General features: G+C 32.1%; 1 protein-coding gene across 2 annotated transcripts in view; it reads right to left on the reverse strand.

Moving 5' to 3' along the window:
- The window catches only part of ABI3BP (ABI family member 3 binding protein), a 139,210-nt gene that overhangs the window by 87,772 nt on the left and 37,535 nt on the right, over positions 1–13,903 (reverse strand). For both annotated transcript variants that reach the window (XM_081953296.1, XM_081953295.1), the window contains exons 4-10: positions 12,417–12,549; positions 9,619–9,800; positions 8,890–8,951; positions 2,947–2,995; positions 1,762–1,833; positions 1,107–1,199; positions 218–295 (exon numbers count right to left, since the gene is read on the reverse strand). In XM_081953296.1, coding sequence (XP_081809422.1) covers positions 218–295; positions 1,107–1,199; positions 1,762–1,833; positions 2,947–2,995; positions 8,890–8,951; positions 9,619–9,800; positions 12,417–12,549 — 669 coding nt within the window. The remainder of the gene's footprint in view (positions 1–217; positions 296–1,106; positions 1,200–1,761; positions 1,834–2,946; positions 2,996–8,889; positions 8,952–9,618; positions 9,801–12,416; positions 12,550–13,903) is intronic.

A 13,903-nucleotide genomic window follows, 5' to 3' on the forward strand; every position in this document is an offset into this window, starting at 1 on the left:
AACTTCACAAAACTTGACAAACACAGTAATGTGCATTCAATGGTTCTCTGGAAGTCACTGAATAAATGAGCACTAATAATCAGGAAAATATATGTCTCTCAATATGTTCTTCCAAATAATGTATGATGTGATTAATGTAATGTAATTTTAGCTCAATATAAATAAAATTAAATAAAAGTTCAAATAACTATATAGAAAGAAAGAACAAAATAATCACCAGTCTGGGATTGTGAGGTAATTTCTTTTACTTCTGATGTCTTTGATTCTGGGAGCCATTTTTGAGTTTTGTTCTTAGCTGCATAAAACAAGAATGCACTTCTTAGTTTAAAAAGAAAGATATATCGCCTATATATGCAAATAAGTTTAATCACTTGTAGTCAGGCTGTCTGAATCAGTATACATTGATTTAGTTTACTGCTTAAATTATTAAAGCTGTATTTTGGTTTACCACATGTTCAATCTAAATAAAAGTGCATGTATATTTATTTTCAACTTTCCTTAATATAAACACTTACACCATACGCCTGAAGGTCTATTATTTTAATTGCAAATTTCCCAGGCAATAATTTTATTTTATATACTTTCAGAGGTTTTTCTATATAAATTTTCTGATACAAGCTTTTAAATAATTATACTTTATTTAAATGCTTTTTGAAAACCTATATATTTTCCAAATATATCTATCACAGGAAATATTTTCTTTGTGCACATAATAGAAAATAGAAAGACAAATGATAACTAACTCAATTCAGCACTATCATCTATGCTCTGGTTGAAATTGTGTATTTATTATGCTACATATTTCTGAGTCTTCCAGGATAACAATATCCATAGTAAATAAACTAAACATCAAATAAATAATATATCTAAACAAAATCATAGTTATTTGAAAGAAGCATTGTAGGCCAAATAAACTGTCACATAAAACCATATCAAAAATTTCTGTACATTCTCATACATGATGTTAACATGTCATGAAAGTAATGTGGCATTTTGGTAGCTAAGTATACCAACAGCTTGTCTGCCATTTCACATCATGGGTTAAACATATGGCACTTCTATGTGAATGAGAGAAAAATTCTATTCATCCAAGGTTTTCTACTTACCTACACTTTGTTTTGGTTTTTCAAATATATCCAACCTTGATGAAGATGGAGGATTCTGTTTTGTTGCATTGAAATCAGGAACAATAAGGTGCACTACACATAGAGTACAGAGATAAATGAAACAGTTAATCATTTAGAAGGGTTGCTAAGATTCCAATCATGTAGAGATTAGTGTCAGTAGTAGAAAGAGTCAACTGGCAAAGTAGAGGTAGGAAAAGGATTATAGCTTCATCTTATAAGTATAGAAAATTATGTTATTTTTCAATAACTGCCGATAAGAGGTATCCATTAACCATCCCAGAGACATGTTATGTAATTACAATACATCAGCTTTTTAAAATCCCTTTACTTACTTTCTGGATATAGTAGAATCCCAAAACAAAAATTTGATATTATTCAAGTTGTGATAATGCTAACAAAATAAAGCATTATGGTTACCAACAAAGTTGGCACTACCAATGACTGAAAAGGTTAACTGTATATTTTAAATTTCTTTTTCATACAGATCCATTTGCTTGTACTATAAATGAAGTACAAATTAATAAGAATTGATTTAGCTATTATATCCACTTAGACTGAGAACCTCCCAACTTATTTCAGTTGTGAAAGTAAGCCACCGAATGTTTATAAAAAAATAATGACTTATCTTAATCACCTAAAATTGGTCCTGATAAAGGAGACTTCTTTAGAATTTCAGACTGTGTCCGATGTGTAATATTTTGAAGAACTGTGGAAATAATAAGAATGAAACTGTTATAAATCTATATACTTGTTTTGATGTAATAAACCAGACACATTATGGTTGATATGAAAGATTCTGAATGGTACGTAGATACATTTTTATTACATTATACATATTTTGTTATTTATGAAATTATGAAATACAATATTCAGTATTATGTAACATTATATAGTGAAAATGGGGATCTCAAAGTAACTTCAGAAACTCCAGACAGGACACTAAAAAAAGCAGCGTGATGATTTTAATGAAAGAGCTTTGGCAGATAGAAGAGTATACCAGGTCCAAAGTATGTTTGAAGTGCTTGGAGATTTCAGAACATGTACTGTTAGATTATGTTGCAAATGGAATTTCTAAAATTGAAGGAAAAACTCTATGTTTGAGAAATACCTATATGAAAGGAGAACTAATAACTTGGTGGTAGACTAATTATCAATTAACATCAGATCTCTGAATTCCTGATATAATGGAAAATTAAAATTATGCAAAATTAAAATTGGTCTTACCATTCACTACCTTCCAAGCTGTATACCAAATTTGTTAAGTGGAAAACAGTGGGGACGTTTTTTGGTTTGCGAAAGGAACATACCAAATTATAGCACTTATAAGATGATACTAGAATGTTTTTAACAGCCTACTTTATAGAGAGCACAGCACCTTGTGAATGATCAAAGTAAATATATTGATATCAGTACAGTTTTATTTGCAAAAAGCTTGTGATAGTTATTCTGCATAACCTTCCTTGATTCATTCCTGCCCTTAAGGCTACATAAGGAAGAATTCCTGCTTTGTTACCAAACGATTGTGTGTGTTTTGGGGTAGGGGGGTAGGGAAGGTAAACTCAAACCAGATTTCGTTTAATTTTCTGCAAAGATGACAAGCTCTTCTATATGACTTGACTAATGCAAGATTTTTCTCACTCTGAGGGGAATTGTCTGAAACAACTGAATTTGCTGAAAGAGTTGATATTTTAGAATATTTCCAGCATACTTAAGTTAAGCAGATGTATTTTTGCTCCAATTGCATATAGGCAACACTCATATTTTTTCCATGCACATTCTTTCTATTCTATAAATACAAGTACATAAAATCCCACATTACCTTGTTTGATTACTTTAACTGGAATAAAGGTTTTTGAATCTGGTATAAACTGAAGAAAAGAAAAGTAAAAAAATGGATACATGAAATACTTGCATATACATTTAAAGACACAAATATTGTTCTTTCCTTCTAAAATTTATTTTTCTCAATAGTGCCTATAACTTTCACATGTACAGCAAATGCATCAGATCACAGATGAATTAAAATATTTTGTTTATTTCATAGTAAATGTTTTATGAAGTATTTTAAATATGTCATGAATATCCATTCCAGCTGCTGAAAATACCAGAGAATTAAAATGGTGGATATTGAAGGATATTGTATCTAAGCACTAAAACTGTTTCCAAACTTTTAAAAATTCTTAGAGGCCTTGGTCAGAATGTTCATTTGAAAAAAAAACCGTACATATATTCCCCTCACAATCCTATAACAGAAAAAATAGTTTTCCTTTGTTTTTGTCCAGTGCTTATAATCCAGAGCAGTGTCGTCTGGGGAATTCTGGGAATTGAAATCCACAAATCATAACATTGCCAAGGTTGAGAAAAATTGCTTTCTCTTCTTGAATGGCTAAATTATATTTTGGATGGAGCTCTCCCATGTGTGCTTTTTGGAATTTGTTACCACTCTTTAAAGAGGCCCCAGAAACAAAACTTTCAATGTGAACTTCATAGTTAAACATCCCTTCATGTTTTAATCTAATGAATGAATAATTTTTTTGGATCCATTCCCTCAACATCCCAATTTTAATGTTTTGGCCTGCATTAAACTGATATTGTATGATCAAAAAATCATATAGATCCTTAATGACTAACATAATTGGTTATGCCATGCTATTTTATAATAGCATTTTTATTTTCAAAATGAAAATCAACCAAAAGTAAGGATACAGCCTTTAAAATTCATTTTTTCATGATATGTCAGGAACAAGCAATATATTTTGGGGGAAAAAAGCAATTGTTTTGTTTGTTTTGTTTTTATTGGATTTATATGCCGCCCTTCTCCCAAAGGACTCAGGGCGGTGTACAACATTAAAACTACAAAGCACTAGGTCACATTGGTCACTGGGTTGAAGCGGCAAGATGGCCGTTTGTGGGATTGTGCCATGTGGCCATTGGAGAGGTCTGTTCTCCTTCCTATCTGAGGTACAAAGAAGTTAACTGAGCAATTGGTAACTGAGATGGGGAGGAGTATGTGGAATAAAGTGGGATGGCAAAGGAGGCAAAGTGCCCTTAGGGACCCAATGGGACAGGATGTAAGGGAGAAATTGGTGAGGGATTGCACTGCAATGTTTCTGTGGTTGGTCACAAGCAGACCATGGGGCTGCTTAGCAGCTGTAATTTGAAATCAAGTTATAAGTAGCTTTGTGGAAGGGTGGGGGTCTGTTGTAACTTCAAACTTCAAATGGTTGCTAAGTGACCATTTGTAAATCGAAGAGTACCTGTATTTTTCCCCCCACTTGATCTGCAAACACTTAGCAAACATTAATAGAATACCGAAATGAGTAAGTAATAGGCTGGGAACAAGCCAGATTCTGGATTCAGACAAGGGAATATATTAACCAAGCCAGAATGTATAAGGAAAATGCAATTTCCAGATATAATTTGCTAACAAAAATAAACTATTGTATAATGCTGAAATGAGTGGTCATATTATGCTAAGCTCCAAACAAAAATATTTTATATGACATTATGTATAAATTAGATCATTAGGTGAAGGTAACAATAGATCTACCTATTGACAAAATTGACAACAAAGAAACTATCAGGACCAGAACCAGATGCAGTCCATTCAATTTGGACTCAAACCTGTCAAATGTGAAATTGATGTGCTTTTAACCAAAATATTATCATGCTGATCCTGCATAAAACTACTATAATAAAATAGTATAGAAGGTGATGAGCTAGTATTGGGAACAACTTTTCCTACCAAATATGAAAGCAAAAAATAAGGTTTATGACAAAATTAAGTTATATAAGCACCATTTCCAGAAAGAGAATCCAGTCAATCAGGTAATAATTTATTTTGAAAAAGGTGAACTATTTTGGATTACAAGAAAATATTAAATATACACTTATTGCAGAGATGGGTTGCTGCCGGTTAGACCCACATTGGGCGAACTGGTAGTGGTGGTGGTGGGAGGCCCCACCCACCTCCCCGGATGTGTGAGCATGTGTGCACACGAGCAAACCGGTAGTAAAACTAATTGAAACCCACCACAGCCTTGATGTAATAGCAATCATACACATACAAAGATAATATTCTTTTAAAACTAGTATAGTTTTAAGTTAGTATAGTATTCTTTTAAAACTAACTGCAATTTTTGGAATAAATTCTGTGCTGACTGTACAGACTGAGAATTTTCCAAATTCTTCAGAAATCATTAGTTTTTTGGAAACAAAACCAAATGTGCTGATATTTTTACTTATAAGCTAACAAATAAGGGATTTTATATTCTCTGGAAAAACACTTGGTAACAGGCCATAAATTCATCTAATCTTTCTAGTGAAACATTAAGTCACCAAAGCTTAATTGCAATAAAAACTGATTAAAACAATAGAGGGAGAAAAGAGTTTTTTACATAGTAATGTGTGTGTAAATAGATATAATTTCTCACTGGATAAGAGGCAGAGTTTTAACAATCCACTATAACAGTATGGTGAAAGAGAAAAGAAAGTTAAGGGAAATGTGTATTCCAAGTTCTGTTTTTGATTTCTGGTATACAATTCCTAATGATACAAAGGAAGAAAAATTCCAAAAGTCCTTTGGACATTCCAAAGTCTCGGTGCTATGACAAGTTCGAAAGATTTGCTCACTTAACTTTTAAACTTAACTTTTATACTAAGCTAGTTGGGGGGTGGGGATATTTTTTTACCTTTTCCAGTGTAATATTATAATATACCTTTTAAAGAAAATCGGTCTAATACAATATTTCATGTTATTGGAAATTCTGAAATCCTGATTTGAGTCTCTATTTATTCACAATAAAAAACTAATTTTTATATAGCAATGCCTTTTCTTTATTCAATTTAATCACAATATAGATTCATTATTCAGATATACCATGTGGCTATTTCATTTAGTTAAATGCATAGGTAAGGTAATTTACTTATTGTCTACTAACAACTGAAATTGTTTTTATTTACTATGCTGCTGTGGATTTATAATTTGTCTCACAACATTCAGTTTTATACAGATAGTCCTCAATTTACAACAGTTCATTTAGTGACTGTTCACAGTTACAACAGCATTTGAAAAAGTTACCTATCACCTATTTTCACACTTACGACCTTTGCAGCATCCCTGAGATCATGTGATCAAAATTCAGACACTTGGCAATTGTTTTATATTTATGACGGTTACAGTATCTTGAGGTCACATGATCACCTTTTGTGACTGTCTGACACGCCAATGGGGAAGTCAGATTCACTTAACAACCGTGCCCCTAACTTAACAACTGCAGTGATTCACTTAACAAGTGTGGCAAAGAAGATCGTAAAATGGGACAAAATTTACTTAACAAATATCTCTCTTAACAACATAACGTTTGGGCTGAATTGAGGTTGTAAGTCAAGGACTACCTGTATTGAGGTTGTAAGTCAAGGACTACCTGTATTAAGTTCTTCTACATTAGAAATAATATTGCAATTCAGAATATTTATAATCTATCATTAGTTATTCTTGTAATATTGCTACTCTCTATGCAATAAAAGGAGCAAAAGAACAAATGAGCTAATTCTCTCATTCTCTGGACCCAAGAATCCTGTCTTCAATAGCCTTGCCTTTTTTTCATAGAACATGATTGTAGAAAAATACTTCTTGAATCTATGGTATTTAGGAATTCTTAACTGCATAAAGAATTTCACAATTACAAAAAGTCGTGTATCAACAGATACTTTTCATGCAACAAAAACTGAATAAGAGCTAAGGGAGAATGAAAATAGCAGGTTTCTTCTTGCTCCTTTCTCTGCAAGTAGAAGCAACACCTATTGATAACAACTAAAAAGAGCTTATGCTCTTACATATAAAATATTTGGGGTATAGGGGAAGAAAAATGTAAACATAGATGCAATTTTCAGAGAGCAGTTTTCTAACTCTAAATATGCCAAGTCAATCATGAGTTGGAATGTTGGACTATACATATATACTATATTTAAATTCAAGGTGGATTGCTAATATATTCTCTAACATACTAGAATGACATGGGGGTTTATTGGTCTCTGTCCTTTTCTTTTCTTTTACAAAGATTTTATCTTTGTAAGCTGCCCCAAGTCCCCAAGAGTAAATTGCTGGTCATATACATTTTCTTAATAAACAAATTAACTAGAATGTAGGAGCATGTAAATTAACTAATCTGAAAATTAAATATTATAAATCAAACAAATCACTATGCTACAATCAGTATGAAGGGATTCAGCTTCTGATATTAACAGAATGATGATGCATGACAGGAACTTTTCTTAAACTCTGAAAGAAAGAAAGAAAGAAAGAAAGAAAGAAAGAAAGAAAGAAAGAAAGAAAGAGGGAGGGAGGGAGGGAGGGAGGGAGGGAGGGAGGAAGGAAGGAAGGAAGGAAGGAAGGAAGGAAGCCCCATTCCTAAGAGGTTTTTAAGGGGCATGCATAAGCGCACCAGTGTGCCTACCGTCCCTGTCCTAATATTCCCTTGTATTTGTATTTGTATTTGTATTTCATGCATTCATAATCATGTCTATACTCATATCTATTATCTAATTCATACTTGATGAAATAAAATAAATAAAATAAAAAATCCATATAGCAGTCATCAAGGTATCTAAATAAATGGAACAGTTAGAATTTCCCATTTAGAAGATTTTGGGTTGCTTCATATTAACTTTTATGATGTGATCTTGCCTCCTTGAGAAGATGCCAATGACCATAATTGAGCCATATATCTACTTGGCCTGTTTAAAAACAACTTCCATTTATCTGGAAACCATATGTTGGAAACAACTCACCAATCTCAGATCTGTGTTCCTGTGTTCAATCTTCCTGTTTTGCTCATTAACTCGTGGCTCCTTGACGTGGGTCATCTGACTAATTTTTCTGGGATTAGACTCCTGGACTGTTTTGGATTACATTTCCTTCTCTGTCATGGCTATGCTCCACTTCCCTGAATCTGAGCTCTCCTATGTCTTGACTTGGGACTAAATTCTAAACTATATTTTCCAAGGCATATATGTGTCTGCATAGCCAATGGTGTAGTTGTTTTGTAATTAACTGGAATACTATGTATTTGTCAATAAACCACTTGTAAATAGAGTTGGTGTGTTTGTTCAGTCTGAACCAGGACACTAAAGAGTCAGATATTTGCAAGGTGGTACTTTCAACGATCTCCAACAGCATTAAATACATAGTAATCTAAAAGTAAATGTTGAAGTGTATAAGCAGAAGTGGAGATGCTTATAGCTTAATACTATCTGCATGTCTTCATATTAAAATATTGTAAAGGTGTAGCTTATTTATGATAAACTAAAATTAAAATAAGTATGTTAAAAAAGTAATTTACTGGTGAATTAAAATAGATACTAGTCTGCACTTAGAAAAATAAAAATAATCAAAGTAAAATATCATAATCTTGTACATATCAAAGGAAAAATAATTATAATTCTAGTATTTAAACTCTAAAAATCTTCTTGAATAATTCACATATTCAAAAATGGATTTAATATAAAATGCAAAGAAGACAATTAAATCCAATTTATCTTCACCTTGATCTATAATTGGATGGAATATAGTTCTGATGTGAAAAGTGAGTAGCATTTGTAGCTTCCCTGAACAGGATAGGGTTAGGGTTAGCAGTATTTATATATATTATATATAAAGGGAAAAAAATATATTCATATTTGATATATTATACAGGAAGAAATTGAGCTACTGGTCATTTAACAACTATTAATAAATATAAAACTAATTTTCATTGCATACCTGTGTTTGGATTTTAGGCAATTTGTAGTTGTTCTGAAGCTCTCCATTTTCTTTGTTTTTGCCTGACATAAATATATATGTATATATGTAAAAACCCTCCAATAGTCATATAAAGATACATAAACACACTAATTTTGTAATACAAAATGTAATACAAAATGTACCAAATGTAATGTGATGTCATACTATTCCCATTTTTATATCACAGTTAATGATATTTTAAAGAATGTATTGCCCTATTCCTCCAGCTATATTTAAACTCCAGCTGATTTCTGTAGTTAAGTCAGTGATCTAACTAAGCTAGATAATATTTATGAGTAAAAACCCATATTTTACTTATTTATTGAGTTCCCCTAGAAACAATTTTATAAGCATATAAAATAATATATTTTATATACTATTTAATGAAAACACAGACAAATAAAAAAATAATCTCATACAACTAATGTCAACTACTGATCAAATAAGATGTCAAAAGCTATTGGCATAAAATTGTATTTACAGCTATTGTTTGGCTGTTCTGTACTCCTACAGCAGAATGTTTCAAAACCTAGGCTCAGTCATTGTAAGAAGATCTACTCTCATCTTCTTGCTGACCATATTCCTGGCACTTGCAGAATGGAAAGGACTTCCTAAAGATTGTAACTTGAATAGGGCCAAATGAAAAAAAATCCAAAAATTCAAGTAGCCTTGGCCTAGGTTTTATGCAAACCATTACAAATTACTTACCAGGTATAACCATTTTATGAATAAAACTCTTACTCCAGATCCCATCATCTGTATTGTCTTTCACCCCAAATTCATAAATAGTGTTGGGTTTCAAATTATCTACCACTGTTTCTGTAGTTGGACAAAGCTGCTGGATCCATTTCTCTTTCTTGTCCTTTTCTCTGTAGCGCACTGTATAAAATCTAGTCAATAACAATAAATATAAATTTTCAATCTGAGGAAAATGAATGACATCATGTACATTTATTTATTTATTTATTTTTATTTATTTATTATTCATATTTATAGACCGCCCCCTCTCCCGAAAGGGACTCGGGGCGGTGTACAGTCATTAAAATGCGTTATAAAATACATACATAAAACAGTTAAATAATTAAATACGTAGGTGAAGGAGGTTGTAAGACTGTATATAGAATAATAAATATACTACATTAAAAGCTTATTAAAACCCCAAACCCAATTAAAATGAATAAATCCCCAGGAGGTAAAACTAAGAAAGTGCCAGGCCAGCTGATTGAAATAGGTGAGTCTTTAACTTCTGCCGGAAGGAACGGAGGTCGGTGGTAGTTCGAATGTCTGGGGGGAGGTCATTCCAGAGGGTTGGGCCCATCACAGAGAAGGATCTACTCCTAGGTGTCGCCCGCTGGCATTGCCTAGCAGACGGCACCAGGAGGAGCCCCTCTCTGTGTGAGCGGATAGGTCGCAGGGACATCTTTGCTAAAAGCAACATATAAATTTATTGTGTATTGTAACAAATCTTGTGGTTTTTTTTAACTTCAGACATTCTTGAATTGAGGGAATTGTGGTAAAAGGAACCTGAGATGGTGAGGTTTGAGATATTAGACATAGTAATTTCATTATCTAAATTGAGTTAAGTGCCTTGAATCAGTTCAATCCAACTATTCAGACTCAGGCAAACCTGATCAGTGCTCCCTCATATAGTTTTCTTAGCAACCATGCTATATTAACTGACCTACATTATGCTCTATGGCATAGGTCTCCAAATCTTTCAGTCTGAGGGCCACATTGGACATTTCACAAATATTCAAGGGCCAGAAAAAAAATAATTTTATAAATGAGTGAATAAAATGTAATGGAATGAATTGTTTTATTTTGCCCAATAGAATATGATTCTCAACAACAGCAAAAAAGAAAATGGGACAGCTACAAAGAAGCAATGCTGTGCTTGTATGGACAAATGATATAAGAAAAATACTCCAAAGAAATCATAAATTAATAACTTCAGATGACAAAAGAAGGCTGTTCTTTATAACATTAATTAACACAAATTTTTCAAATTTATGTAAAAAGAGAATTGCTCTATAGAAATAACAAAATTTCTTTCATTTTATTGTAAATATATTTGCAAATACAGAAGCTTTTAAACTTTCCATTAAAACATAATCTACCTTTTTCATCTGCCAGTGTTATTTCTCTGTGTAATGTGTAATCATCATATATTTAATAACAAAATCTCTTTTTGAAAACATAATTTTAGGAACGTGCTTGTGGCATAAACATATTAAAATATATAACATTTCCTCATGAATTATGACAATACCCATTTAATCTAGCCACTTTTATTTAATCCCAACATGATAAAAAATAAGCTTCAAAGCATCATAGAAACTATGTGAACAAATACGTTGAAATAGCACTTTATCTACATCAGCATACAAACAGCAGCTAATTAGCAATTTAGATAGAGGCCACATGATACATTCCTGGCTGAATTATTGTCAATTGTGGGTTTGTTATGTGACTGACTCTCAAATTACAGTGCTGTTACATTATTCTTTCATTTTAAAAAGTATATGGCATATTAATTAGAACTGGTTATATTCTCTAAAATTTTTTTTCCAACTATTTACTTTTGTCTTACTATTTGTAATTTGTTTTACTTCACTTACTATCCTTTATTATCATTGTTATTTTTCTTACTTATTTGACTTCTATTGACTTTATTCTTCATCCATTCATTTAGTAGTAGTGAAGATATGAATCTGTTTACAAGTTTATTCAATTTACCACATCAAAGATAGCTGAATGATATCATTTGTAATTGTATAGGGCACCAGAGATTACAGGATTGAAAAAATATTGTGGCTATATGAGGCCTAGGTAAAACAAAATAAATGTAGTGCAGAAAATGATAACAGTGAAATAGTTTCACTAAGTTGTTTCATTATATAAAAAATGTATGGTCACAGTGATTTATATGGGTCTCTTATTGTTATGTATTGTATATAGTATATAGTTGTCAATTGAAGTTCTCATTCTGCTCCTTTGTTGGAGCGGGAAATTTCTCTCTCCTAATTGGTTGTTTGGCTGATCAGTTTCCTATAAAAGGAGCTCTGTCAGCCGAGAGTTTCAGTTGCCTCACAGGCAGTATTGAATAAAGAGCTGTTAGAAATCACTCTGGCCTTGCCTCCATTCATCGGCCAGAATTTAACAATTATTTTCTATTTATTCCCTCTCAATAAGATGATAGGTTATGCTGAGAGGATGCGACTGTCCAAAGTTATCTAGTGAGATGTTGTGGTTGAGGATGGACACGAAGCTGGTCCTGCGTAGTCTGAAATCTTAACCATTATAACACACTATCTTTTAAATATATTTAATATGTGGCAAAGTTGCTCAGAGTAAAGACACTTTTATGTTCACTAAAAGAAACAAAGCAAGAACTTAATTATTATAGTACAGATCTATCCAAACAGTAATTGCATGAATATAACACATTTTTGCATATAAACAGGTGTATTATGGAAAAACATTATAGTACCAGTCCATTAAATTACCTGTCGTTTGGACAGTTATTCATTGTGGTCCAATCATGCTTTGGATTGACTAATATCCCCCAGGATAGAAAGACAGATGTTGGAGTTAAAGTGCCTATTACAAGCTGAAGGGGTTTGTGTGTCTTTGTTTTACCTATATAAGAAATATAAAATTACATATTGTTTTTTTAGATAGATAGATAGATATACTGTATATCAAAAGGCTTTTAAATTTATCATATAAAATTTATATGTCTGTACACTATGAACCAATAGAAACCCACATACCTCTTTTCATCATTTCTAAAATCAGATATTGACGAGGAAGGTGCAAATCATAGTTGATGAGTTATTTTCAATTTAGAATAATTTAATTTAAAACTAGTAAGATTACATCTCTATATTTCAAAATGATACAGTCAAGGGCAGGTATTTATTGTCAAAATGTCTATTATAGAACCTGATGATAATCAAAAACAGATAACATTGTTTGTTCTGCATATTCAATTACTGAATAATTCTTTCCGTACATAACTCTTTGGGCAATAATTTTACATCTATATTCCAACATATAAGAAGTAATGTAATGCTTCATCTGCCAAATCACTTTCTATCTACAATCATTCATAGGTCATACACAGGTATATACAATTGTTTATGGCAGAAACTTTTGTGTATATATTACTCCCCATTGCCAACAATTAAACTGTTCGCATGGAAGATCCTTCATTCCTGTTATAACATGATTTTCTATAGGAAATGACTGCTCAATGCAACTAGCCACTAAAACATGAGGAATATAAATTGGAACTTGAATGTTGCAGCTATCCAGTTCACAAGCCCAGTCTTTATTCTTGATCAAAGTTATTCATGAATAAGTTGAACACAATTGTTTAAAAGACCACTTAGATTGTCAGTACAAATTCATCAAAAAGTAAAGGTTCATTTCACCTATAATATCTCTTTGATAGCAAGTACTACAGTCACAAGAGAGCACATTATTTACATGATTTTATTCATGAGGGAAAGTGTGGTGGGATTCTGTCATTCTGTGAGTGGAGGCATTTTCACAAGCAAAAAAGTTGTCTATGCTCAAAACTTTCACAAGTTCAGCAATATGCAGGTTGGTTTACTGTTGACATGAGTCTTGTATATCAATAATCATATGTTCAATATATATTTTTCTATTGAGAAAGAGCCCCATTTTATGAGTCAAGAGTGTATAGTAAAAAATAAACCCAAGATATTGGCAGTGATGGTGCATTTGAAACTCTGCCTATTTTTCATTTCATGTGTGTCCTACACACAGTGGACATAAAAGCAAATGAGACTTTGACCATAGTATCTTTGCTAGCACTTTGTTGCAAACACCCCTCTTATTAAGGCAGTACTCAGAGATGTTCAACCCATATTAGGTGAACTAGGTAGAAAAAAATCCATATTAGGCTGTCATGTAAGTACCAAAACTGAGTATACTAATGCCAAATTTTAGGAGAAAGGGTGATTTT

Source organism: Natrix helvetica (assembly GCF_964273705.1).
Source record: "Natrix helvetica genome assembly, chromosome: 4".
Taxonomy (NCBI): Eukaryota; Metazoa; Chordata; class Lepidosauria; order Squamata; family Natricidae; genus Natrix; species Natrix helvetica.